At 32.8% G+C, this 11,474-nt stretch overlaps 3 protein-coding genes and 1 non-coding gene across 7 annotated transcripts; 3 read left to right on the top strand and 1 right to left on the bottom strand.

Annotated features, from left to right (window-relative positions):
* The first annotated feature begins 1,022 nt into the window (after nucleotides 1–1,022).
* LOC112799807 (probable phosphopantothenoylcysteine decarboxylase) lies at nucleotides 1,023–2,048 on the top strand. The gene is made up of 2 exons (XM_025841823.2): nucleotides 1,023–1,376; nucleotides 1,797–2,048. The coding sequence occupies exons 1-2, from the start codon at nucleotides 1,023–1,025 to the stop codon at nucleotides 2,046–2,048; spliced, it is 606 nt and encodes a 201-aa protein (XP_025697608.1).
* Nucleotides 2,049–2,991: 943 nt separating this feature from the next.
* Nucleotides 2,992–7,082, top strand: LOC112802287 (probable protein phosphatase 2C 8). Of its 4 annotated transcripts, none has more exons than XM_025845427.3 (10): nucleotides 2,992–3,424; nucleotides 3,636–3,736; nucleotides 4,536–4,572; nucleotides 4,711–4,755; nucleotides 5,071–5,123; nucleotides 5,256–5,417; nucleotides 5,970–6,053; nucleotides 6,176–6,265; nucleotides 6,353–6,400; nucleotides 6,702–7,082. In XM_025845427.3, exons 2-10 carry the CDS (start codon nucleotides 3,656–3,658, stop codon nucleotides 6,810–6,812), a joined length of 711 nt encoding a protein of 236 aa, XP_025701212.1. In that variant the 5' UTR covers nucleotides 2,992–3,424; nucleotides 3,636–3,655; the 3' UTR covers nucleotides 6,813–7,082. The 4 variants fall into 4 exon arrangements, with proteins under 4 accessions (XP_025701212.1, XP_025701210.1, XP_025701211.1 ...); XM_025845425.3 differs by having other exon boundaries at nucleotides 3,064–3,424; nucleotides 3,636–3,744; XM_025845426.3 differs by having other exon boundaries at nucleotides 3,125–3,380; nucleotides 3,636–3,744.
* A 1,874-nt stretch (nucleotides 7,083–8,956) lies between these two features.
* Nucleotides 8,957–11,072, top strand: LOC112802286 (WAT1-related protein At3g18200). The gene is made up of 7 exons (XM_025845424.3): nucleotides 8,957–9,273; nucleotides 9,357–9,419; nucleotides 9,516–9,632; nucleotides 9,731–9,965; nucleotides 10,049–10,207; nucleotides 10,298–10,449; nucleotides 10,692–11,072. The coding sequence occupies exons 1-7, from the start codon at nucleotides 9,083–9,085 to the stop codon at nucleotides 10,855–10,857; spliced, it is 1,083 nt and encodes a 360-aa protein (XP_025701209.1). The 5' UTR covers nucleotides 8,957–9,082; the 3' UTR covers nucleotides 10,858–11,072.
* Nucleotides 11,073–11,181: 109 nt separating this feature from the next.
* LOC112804425 (U2 spliceosomal RNA) lies at nucleotides 11,182–11,377 on the bottom strand. The gene has a single exon (XR_003203037.1). It is a non-coding gene; the product is annotated as a U2 spliceosomal RNA (small nuclear RNA).
* Between the last annotated feature and the right edge of the window lie 97 nt (nucleotides 11,378–11,474).

The raw sequence follows: 11,474 nt of genomic DNA, 5'->3' as shown, positions 1-11,474 counted from the left end.
AAATAATTTAGCTTTAGCATATGCAGCACCACAAACTTCCTTGATTCACATCACCGTAGCAAAGTCTTCTTTTGGTTTTTTATTGTAATTTTCTTTTAAAATCTAAGCAAGGTACAAACCTGTAAAGTAATCATACGACAAAACAAATTTAGAATTTAAATAAGGGAATATAAACATTTTTTAACAAGGTAAAATTGATACGCGAAATGGAGTATCCTTTTGGGATTAAAACTTCTTTTTTGTGATTAAAATTTCTTTTTAAGGTTAATTGAATTTAGTTTTGTAAACAAAAACGTTTCTTCTTGTTTAATAAAATAAGGACCATAGTTAAATTTTTATTGTGAATTCAGCAAGCAAAGAACCCTCTATATAAACCCAACTAACTCACCATCATTTCTAATTTCTCTGTTAGGAGAAAAAAAATTCATGAAGCCTATGCTGGCGGGTTTTCAATTCTCTGTTCTGTGTTGTGTTGCTTCTGATATTCAATCACCATTCCCCAACGAGAAAGCTCGGAAGGTGATGCAACTAATTCTATTATTCCTTTTAGTTTCATTGTTTTGAAAACTTCTTTCTTTTTCCCCCGTTTTTCTTCCGTTTGATTTTTGCATCATTTGGTGATGAATTCTCAGAGCACCCCATCAACAATGAAGCCTAAAGTTTGAGTCTTTTTATGTGAATTTTCAATCTTTTTTGTATGTTGAATCGTAGGTCATCCATTTCTTGCAACGTTTGAGAGAATAAGTGCCTTCTGTTTCAAGATTCAGTTATCTTTCTATTCTTCTTGTGAAGTGATCCTGAAACAGTTCAACACTTCTTTTAGCTCTGAAGTGAAGCAACTACGATTGTGTAACTGAATTTGCCTTGATTCCTTCTTATGCAAATCGAACTCTGACTTCAAATAATTTTCATTATTCCATTTGATTATCATAAGGCCGTGCTCATGAACTTGTTACAAGAATCAATAAAATCTGATATTGGAAAAGATATTGTGCCTTGCAGAACAAGACTCAGATAGTGTGATGGCCTCATCATATATTGTGAGGGGAAAAACATACGCAGATGCGGTGTTACTGCCTCCGGTGGCACCGCCAAAGAAGAAGCAAATCCTACTTGCCGTTTGTGGATGCGAGAGTGCTGCGAATTTCAGACAACTGATCCAAGCTTTCTTGAGATGGGCCGAGGTAAAAGTCATTGTCACAAAATCAGCAAAGAAATTTGTTAAACCACCATTCCCAGACGAGGTGCTCGTGTATATGGACGATGATCAGTGGATCTTGTGGGAGAAAAAAGTGGCTGTGTGCCTTCATGCTGAGCTTTATATGTGGGCTGATGCCATGGTCATTGCTCCATTATCTGTACATGCCCTTGCAAAGGTATCAATAAGCTGCTCAATTTTTCAGATTTTATATGTAATTTAGATGAATGTGGATGTGCTATATGTGTTCTCCTAGTTGCTAGCATTCTAATTTGCTTTGACTATCTGTGTTTGGTCGAAATAATTTTCACCTAAGAATCATGTAATGTTAAGTTGGTATACATGTTTGCGTGTAAAGTTATCATCATGTGTAGCTGATAGTTGAAAACTATTAGATGATAATTTAGTCAAACATATCAAATTATCTAACATTCTCATGAATCTTTACCATTAGTTATTTGCATGTTCTATCTTTATTACTTGTATAAAGTTGAGTTGTTATGTTATGTATGCATCTTACAAAGAGTTATTTGCATAATTGCATGTTTCATTTTTAACTTTTATACATAAAAGATGTGTGATATTGCTGTTGTTGTAGATTGCGGGAGGGTTTTGTGACACTTTGCTAACAAGTGTTGTGAGAGCATGGAACTGCGTAAGAAAGCCATTGTTTGTAGTACCATCCATGGACCCTTTGTGGAAGGAAAATTATACCACATTGAGAAACTATATTTCCCTTCATGAACTTGGGATCCTTATAATCACACTGTTAATTCAGAAGAAAGATGGGAAACTGCCTGAACCTGATGAGATTTCCAAATTTGTGAGAGATAATATATGGTGCATTTGAAGAATGTGAGAGTCAAATTTCAGATATGTGTACTTAGAGACAAATTTAATGGATTTAGATTTGAAAACTGTAAAATGTGATATGCATGTAAGCAAGGTAGATAACACATTGTTTGGGGAAGTTGAAAAACTTTCTAGATTTTACTTTGTTAATCACTTCCTAGAACACATGTTTTAAACTTCCTAATCGATGTTTTTATTTCTTTGCTTGAAATCGATTCTTTTCTTATTCATTAGTGACAAGGGGATTTAAATCTAGAATTTTGCACATGTTGCCCAAAATTTTTATGACCAAATTACTTTTTTCTTAAAAAGAGTTTCAGAAAAGGACAATAACAATAATATATTGTCTATCAACCATGCAATTAATTACTATAATTCTACCAAATTTTTAGTTAGATTATATATTTGGAGATTTATAATTAAATTCTTGGTTTTGATAAAAAAAATTTAATGAAATCCTTATTAAAAATATTTATCTAGTATAAGAATTCAATTATAAAATTTTAAATAATAAAATCTAATTAAAAATTTAATAAAATTATAATTAAATCTTATTTTTTGTATTTTATTTTTTTTAACAAAAAAAATAGAGAATTTTAAAATATTAGGAGGCACCCTTAGACATTAGAAAATGAATTCTCTTCAATTTTTTTCTCCATTGTTATTATAAAGTATGATCCTTTATTACATATTTTTTAAGTAAAACTAAAAAAGTATATAAAAAATATTAAATGATAAAAAAATCACATTTAATAAAATAATTAAAAAAATTGAGAGATCCATTTTCAATTGTTATAATTTTTTTAGGATGATCCTCGAATATTATGGAGACATCCAAACAAAAAAATCTAATAAAAGCATTTAAATTTTTAGGGAAAAAAATAATATTTTCTAATTAAGTTCTAAATTATTTTTAATATCAAAATGGTTCATTCAAGAATCGTAGATAGATAAATATTATTTAGAAATAAATAAATTTTAGTATTTATTTATTAATTATTAGTACTGTAGACTATAGGTGAGTAGCAGAGATTGGAGATCATTGTAGTAGTCTTAGGGTTTTCACTTTTCAACGATTTTAACCTTCAACCCTTTGTTGTCGTGATTGGAATTTGTAAGAGCGAAAATGGACGAAACCACAGAGGGCAAAACCGTCACGGTGGAAGTTGAACCCAAAAAGCGCGAAGCTGATTCGGAAAGCGACGATCTTGTTGATGTTCCCTCGAAGAAGCCAAAGACGGAAGATTCTTCGGTTGTCGAAGCTTCTTTCGAAATTGATGCTGATGCAGCTGAGGATAAGGGTTCTAGGCACACAATGGAAGATGCTTGGGTTGTTCTTTTAGACGCAACTTTAGATTACCCTGGAAAATTAAGGTCATTATGATTATTATTATTATTATAGATGATGAATAATCATTTTGATTTATCACTAGTATTTGTTCCTCTTTTATTTTTTAACAAACAAATGGTGTGATTTGTGGAAATAGGGTTGTGGATAATTTGTTGCCTGTTCCTGAAATCAAATTCATTTCTTGATTTTTTGCATTCTGTTCTCTACTAATGATTATGAGAGCTTGGTTTTCAGGTGTGCACATTTTGCAATTTATGATGGGCATGGAGGACGGTTGGCTGCAGAATACGCACAGAAGCATTTGCATGGGAATGTTATCTCAGCTGGATTACCACGTGAGTTGGTGTGTTTTGCTTGGTCTAATTTTATGCATACTGTAGCAAAATAATAGTTGTTCTGTATTTGCTTTTTAGACAGTTAAATTAGTTACTATATGTACAGATACTAGAATCTATTAGACTATTAGTTCACTTAGTTAGGCTCAGTTGCTTAGATAGAGTTAACACTTAACACTACACTACACACAGGGTAACTCAAACTCTTCTATTCATTTATTACAAACTTCTATGATCCTCATCAGGCCTCTGTTCTTTCTTGATTGTCATATGAGATACAGTTGAAGTTAACTACAGTTAAGGGAAACTATGCAACTGCAACCATTCTTATTGTTGGTTGACTGAATCATCAAGGAAGATGGTTATGAAGTAGCAAAAATATCAGTATCATTTTGCAAAGTTTTGTTGAAAGCTGTTGAACCATAGGGTGTGTACCCTTGTTCTAACTGAGATTTTATTTTGAAGAACATGAGGGGGCACGAGAGGAATCCATATATTGTCTGTTAGGCCTTGTACAGCAGATTTGTATAGTTGAGTTGATGAGATTAGTCTCCATAGTCAATAAAACAATTAATGGAAACATGAAAGCCAGTTTTCTTGATCATAAGCTCATAAGTAAAATGGAGGTTTCTATCAAAATGAATTCTTCTGGTCTTCTTGGGAGATTTCTTTTTCTTCTTTTTCAAAATAAAAAATATATTCCTTTCAACTTCCGTAGTCTTTGATATCTTTGCCCTTTATTGCTCTCAGTTTTATATATTTTTGCCTCTAATATCTTGGTTGCTTTGCTTTGTTTCAGTTGGATGTAAAGGCAGCTAAAAGAGCGATACTTGATGGTAAGCATTCAAGTTTTTTATTTTCGTTATTCAATCCCTCATTTGTATATTGCGATACTGAATTGTGGATGAATACTTATATTCATCTATTTTTTTGGTTACAGAATGTTCTCATATGATGTTTTTATTCTGATTTAGGTTTTCGTAAAACCGATGAGTCTCTTCTTCAAGAAAGTTCTGAAGGTACAGTTTGATTGCTTCGATTTGTTAATCTCTTGTTATAGGTGGCTGAATTGTGTAAGCAAGTTTTTACTGGGGTTTCAAAGTTTATTGGTTTGAAGTCCATGTGATTTTTTGTTTTATAATTGGTTAACAGTACAATGTACTTTTTCCCCCTTGGTATTAAAAAAAGGAAATGTATCACACTATGCTGCAGGCCACTTGCCTAGGTTTTTGAATTATAGATTTCGATACAAGTTAATTAATAATAATTAATATAATCTTTAGAGATTTCTTTCATGTTATTTATATCTTTATGAGTCTATGTACTGCTACCAGGGGGATGGCAGGATGGTGCCACAGCTGTCTGTGTCTGGGTATTGGGACAAAAAGTAAGCTTGTGTTTACTTATTCTCTATTTGCCATCCAAATAGGGTCTGCTCGTGGTTTCTCAGTGTTCTGCCAATTCATTCATAACCCTGTTTTTCCCCACTTTTTTAACACTGTTTGACGACTGTTTTTAGGTTTTCGTTGCAAACATAGGAGATGCCAAAGCAGTTTTGGCTCGGTCAGCTATAAGTGATGGATCCCAAGGTAATTCTGATGGAGCCCATGCACTAAAGGCCATTGTTTTGACGAGAGAGCACAAACCTATCTTCCCACAGGAACGTGCACGCATTCAGAAGGTTCAAAATGCTTCAATGATGATTGGACATTGGTTAGATCTTTGGATTTATATATACCTGTTACTTGACAGTTCTCAGGACGTGCAGTTGATCTATAACTTTTGGCTCTATGCAAAAACACCTAATTACCATTTCCATCTCTTTATATAGAACTTTCCACACACTTCCAACTAATGTACCTTTTCACACATAATTGGACACAGCAACATTCTGGTATAAAGTTAAGCATCCATAATAAGAATTTTGATTTAGCATTCAGTCTTATGTTGCCAGAAGCTTTAATAACTCATGATTCACAATCTTATTAGGACCAGCTTATCTAGTAAGGTGCCAAATTCAAACTAGTTCAAAAATTGAATTAATGAGAAGCCCATGACTGTATGTCTCTGTGTCTGTATATAGCTGTGCTTTGAAGAACTTTCATTAGTCCCTTGAAGCATTCATTATATGTGATGCATTACATTTAGAATTGTTGGTTACGTGACTTATCTATGTAGGCCTGGTGTTGAGTTTCATCAATTGGTTCTCTATTCTGATCACTTCAATTTGCAGGCTGGTGGTGTTGTAAGCTCAAATGGGAGATTGCAAGGGCGTCTAGAAATTTCTAGGGGTTTTGGAGACCGGCAGTTCAAAAAGGTTTGCTGCTAACTTAGAAAGGCTTCCTTGTTCTCTTTGTCAGTTAGGCAATAAAATTTATCCATACCATGAAATAGGCCTAAAACAGGATTTTAACGTTAAAGAAAAAATACCATTTGCAGGTGGGTTGTAGTGCAACCCCAGATATCCATTCTTTTGATCTTACTGAGAGAGAGCATTTCATCATTCTTGGCTGTGATGGCTTGTGGGGGGTATGTTTTCTAGGATCCATCATTGTCCTATTTAGTTGTTTTGCTGGTTTGATTAACTGTTATGAAATGAGATTTTCCGGATGTCAGGTATTTGGTCCCAGTGATGCTGTTGATTTTGTTCAGAAGTTATTGAATGTAAGGAGTTTCTTGTTTGTTCTGACAACTTGCAATCTTGTACTAGTTATAACTTATACGTTTACATTTTAACTGGTCAAACTATTTCCATTAATATATGTGCCTTGCTGTATACCTGATTCTTAACATAGAGGTGTTTTAATTTTAACGTTTATCCCAGTGGTGCTTGTCTAATGTCTAATACACACAACACAAATAAGCTGGGTCACAATCTTAGTTTCCACAATGTTCTTATTGCTGCTTTTATATTTGATAAGGATTTTGTCTTACCTGAGGAAAACATTGAATTGAGCCTTTGTAGGAGGGGCTTAGTGCTGCAGCTGTGAGCCGCCGTCTTGTAAGGGAAGCTGTACGTGAGCGTCGCTGCAAAGATAACTGCACCGCAATTGTTATTGTATTCAAGCGCAGTTAACTTACTGATGACACCATCTCCATGTGTTACAATAGCTGAGGCTCAAATGGAATCGCGGTTTGTTTAGCTAATAGCTACAGCTTGAGAGTGTACAATGTGTGAATTGCCTACCACAATGCATAAGTGGTGGCTCACAAGGCATAAGTGTGCAATGTTTTTAGCTTATGCTTATGAAACTGATGCATGATTGTTGTAGTTGTGGTCATGTTTGAAGCAATGGATAATTGTGATATACATGGTTGAGTAATGGTAGTTAGTTTCTTTGTTGAACATCATTTTGTTTTGGACTCAAATGAGATCTTCACACTGAATTTTCAAGTTTGAAGCTGATAAGTAATTTTTTGTGCAGAAGTCCATGGCCATCATCACTGAAGTTACTCAAACCAAGTACAATTTAGCATGCTGAGCTTGGGAAAAATAATTGCATTAAAAATGCGTTTACAATTTATTTTTGAAAAAAATGTTTAAATTAAATAGGAGAATGTGGCTCTATAAACCCCCTATCAATCAGTGAATTTATAATTTTAGCAAATAAAAAATGTTTCCCCCGACTGCACACAATGTATCTTCCACAAGCAGCCACTTAACTACGAATATTCTCACTTGCTAAATTTCATCTTTGCCATTTTTGTAAATTTATTTAAGACTCGTGAAACAATCTAAGGTTCATGCATATGCACATTGAGTCAATAATTTTCCTGACACTGAGGCACTAACATATTCCTTTCATGTTTTTTAGGTGAGCTAAGATATTCCTTTGGATGAATGTAAGATATAAATTATAATTAATATATAGTACACATGTTAAGGTTTATAATTCAAGATTAGCTTAATGATTTACTATCAAATTTACAAAGTAACATTTTGGCTCTTGAATTTGAAGTTATATTTTATTGAGCTATGTTATCGTTATTGATGAGCATTTATTAAGTGGCATTTGAAGGGTTGAGATCTTTCTTGAGGGGGGTAAAAGAAAAGAAAAAGAACACATTTCTCTTTCTGAATCGGTCAAAACAAAGAAATAACTAGATTTAAAAAAAAAACTCACTTGCAAATAAATGGCAATAACCTTGTTTTTTTTATTTTATTTTATGGCAATCACTTTGCATGTGCTATACGCCATTTTCACTTCTAGAGCATACCCGATTTCTTTATGAATCATAAAATATGCAAAAATGATAAAGTCTTGCCTGTTTGATTCATGTTTTTATTGAATGCATTCAAAATAATTATTTGAGTCTGAAGCAGACAGAGTCATTATATTATCATAAATATGTGGATTAGATTTGTGGAAAAGTAATAAAAATATTCTTCTATAATGATTATTATGTAGAGACTGAAAATTGTGACAACGGTCTCATTAGACATAAAGTCAGAAGTGAGATAAAGGGATAATGGGAACATGGTCATACAAATGATGAAGGTTGGTCACTCTCTAACTGCCTGGCTAACATGATTCATCTATAATTTGTCTCCCTAAATTATTCAATCTAAGGTCAACAAGAAAAATATGAAAAAAAAAATTGTATGTATGACAAAGTAAATATCAATAATTTAGGACATAAGTTTTTCTACAATTTTTTATTAAAATAATTTTCACACAATTCTTTGTGTGTATCTTGTACATATTTTTTTTATGGTTTAAAAGATACATTTTCATGGTATAAAATAGAAAATATACAAAAAAGGTGTGTATAAAAGTAGTGCATATAACGTTTCATTTTTTAAAAAACTTTGTAAATTGCTTTTAGGCAAGTTTAGTTAGGAAAATAGAAAAAAAATATAGAGATACACAAGTTAAGTGTTAGAGATATGAGAAAATTAATAAAATAATAAAATAGATGTTAATCACTCTTGAATTTATAATGTTTATACTGTGTAATCTTCACTATCTTAATTCAATAATAATTAGATATTTACTTTTTGTTTTACCAATTTTCTCACTTTAAAAAAATTTGATCCGACGAGATGCATTATGGGAGAAATTATATTTATATATACAAATTTATGAAATGTGGATAAAATACTAAAAGATTATTGTATTGTTTTTTCGTTTCTTTTTATTTATTTATTTTGTCTTATCTAAAAGTTCTAATTTAAACACAATCTTACTAATTGCTATTCTAATCATCAAATAACGTGCCTAACTACTTACACTAAAAACTTAAAATAAAAAACTGTATAATTTTAATATTCCTCCAAGATTTCAATCTATATATAGACAACTGCTCTATATTGTTGCCCCCATAACAAGTCTAAAGCAGAGAAAAATGGGAAGCAATATTGTAAGAGAGAAAGTGAAGCTTCTTGTGGCATTACTTGCACTGCAATTCTGCTTTGCAGGATTTCACATTGTATCAAGACTTGCACTAAACATTGGTGTTAGCAAAGTTGTTTACCCTGTATATAGAAATCTAATTGCTTTGATTTTGTTGACCCCATTTGCCTATCTATTAGAGAAGTGAGTTTCTTCCAATTTTCCTGCCATAATATTCTTTATGTTAATCATTTTTCTGACTCTTGTTACATATGTTTTGTAATTAGGAATCAAAGACCATCTCTTACACTATCTTTATTGGTTCAGTTCTTCCTATTAGCATTATTGGGGTAAGCATGTATAGATATATATATAGTCATGATTGTTGGATTCCTATTAGTTCTAATAGTTCCTTCTGTTCTGTGATTTTTCATTGGATGTTGTAGGATCACTGCAAACCAAGGCTTTTACTTGTTGGGATTATATTATGCTTCTCCAACTTTTGCTTCTGCAATGCAAAACTCAGTTCCCGCTATCACTTTTATCTTGGCCTTAACTTTAAGGTAATCAAATCAAATCACCTCATCACATTTTACGATTAGCCTCCTCTATAGGGAGGTCAATGTAAGCGTGACGAATAAACTGTTAATTTCTTTGCCAGGCTTGAGAAAGTGAACATGGCAAGGAGAAATGGATTAGCAAAAGTTATAGGAACCGTTGCAAGTGTTGGTGGTGCTACTATTATTACTCTATACAAAGGTCCTCCTCTTCTTCACTTACAAAGCCATCAAACACTTGGAGATCATAATTCTGAAGAAATGCAACAAAATTGGAGATGGGGTTGCATATACTTGCTTGGACATTGTTTTTCATGGGCTGGTTGGATGGTTTTTCAGGTCAGATCATAATGATCATGGTTTTTTCTTGGTTGGACATTTGTTTTATATATCTCATAAATCCAATAAGAATTTCTGTGCAGGCTCCTGTGGTGAAGAAGTATCCGGCGAAACTTTCGCTCACGGCGTTCACATGCTTCTTCGGATTGATCCAATTCTTGATCATAGCAGCCTTTGTAGAAACTGACTTGAGAAATTGGAAGATAGTATCATTACAAGAGCTTTTCCTCATTCTATATGCTGTAATCAATATTCCTTAACTTCCAACTCTCAAATATTAAGTACTTCTATCTATAAAATGTGAAAAGTTAATTTCAATTTTGATTACTTAGGGAATTGTATCATCTGCAATTGTCATCTTTCTTCAAACATGGTGTATCCAAAAGGGTGGCCCTGTGTTTGTTGCTGCCTTTCAGCCGTTGCAAACAGTCCTAGTAGCTCTCATGGCAGCAATAATTCTTGGTGATCAGTTATACTCTGGAGGGTATGAACAAAATTTAATTTGTTGCACCAAATTTTACTTTATATGAAGGAAAACAAAGCTACATAAAATCTAGCTCTAATTCTAACATATTTAATTCTGTGAAAAATTTACAATAGGATAATATTTATGAATGAAAAGGAGTGATGTGAATATTTTTAGAGTACCCATTAAATGTGTTGTAAGATTATATAAATGTTTCTGTTGAAAAGGAATGTTTCATTCAAGTTTTTATTTGATTACAGGGTTATTGGTGCAATCCTCATTGTGCTTGGTCTCTACTTAGTCCTATGGGGAAAAACCAGTGAAAAGAACATTACTGAACCACCATCATCATTAACAAAACCCTTGTTGCTGAATGAAGAGGAAGAGATTAAAGTTGATGATGCAGCTTCAAAAGACATACCATGAGAATGAGAGAGAGCAGTATCTGAACCACCAAATCAATGGTTATTTGGTTAACAACTTAGCATCAACAATATTGTTATCACATAATTATATTTATATTTATGTGTAGCTGGCTAAGCTGGATTATTAATAATAGGACTTCACGCGATGATGACATTACATTCATATGTATATATGAAGTATGAGCTTTATATATGAAAAGCAAATTTCCTACTATATTTCTTCATGTTTTGATACCATGAAATATAAACAACGAAATCTCTATCGAACCCTAAAATTTAAGAATAGTTACATAAAACTGATTAAAAAGATTTTAGACTTAATTTGGTGGGGTGCGCCAGGCTCATGCAGCAGTGTAAGGCTTGGGCGACGCTTGACAGGCCCAGTAGCAAGCTACTGTAATGGCCCATCCCCCTCAAAAAATAAATTTAATATCGTGTGGACCAATGGCCCACATATCAGATATTAAACTGATAAGAACAGATACTACACTTGATCTTAGCCAAAAGGCCGAGAAAGGTATGCTTATTAACGAGGCTTACTTGGCCTTTTATATTGATTCACAGAACATCACTTTTCACTTTCCAACGATGTGGTACTCTTCTTATACAACAAACAGC

This window comes from Arachis hypogaea, chromosome 5 (genome assembly GCF_003086295.3).
Source record: "Arachis hypogaea cultivar Tifrunner chromosome 5, arahy.Tifrunner.gnm2.J5K5, whole genome shotgun sequence".
Taxonomy (NCBI): Eukaryota; Viridiplantae; Streptophyta; class Magnoliopsida; order Fabales; family Fabaceae; genus Arachis; species Arachis hypogaea.
Note: the sequence above shows the minus strand (reverse complement) of the source record. Positions and strands in the feature narration are given on the sequence as shown.

Coding starts and splice junctions, on each gene's coding strand:
- LOC112799807 (XM_025841823.2), top strand. CDS start 1,023: ATGGCCTCATCATATATTGTGAGGGGAAAAACATACGCAGATGCGGTG. Junction 1,377..1,796: donor CTGTACATGCCCTTGCAAAG/GTATCAATAAGC, acceptor CTGTTGTTGTAG/ATTGCGGGAGGGTTTTGTGA.
- LOC112802287 (XM_025845425.3), top strand. CDS start 3,177: ATGGACGAAACCACAGAGGGCAAAACCGTCACGGTGGAAGTTGAACCC. Junction 3,745..4,535: donor CTGGATTACCACGTGAGTTG/GTGTGTTTTGCT, acceptor GCTTTGTTTCAG/TTGGATGTAAAGGCAGCTAA. Junction 5,124..5,255: donor TCTGGGTATTGGGACAAAAA/GTAAGCTTGTGT, acceptor GACTGTTTTTAG/GTTTTCGTTGCAAACATAGG.
- LOC112802286 (XM_025845424.3), top strand. CDS start 9,083: ATGGGAAGCAATATTGTAAGAGAGAAAGTGAAGCTTCTTGTGGCATTA. Junction 9,274..9,356: donor TTTGCCTATCTATTAGAGAA/GTGAGTTTCTTC, acceptor TTTTGTAATTAG/GAATCAAAGACCATCTCTTA. Junction 9,420..9,515: donor TTCCTATTAGCATTATTGGG/GTAAGCATGTAT, acceptor TGGATGTTGTAG/GATCACTGCAAACCAAGGCT.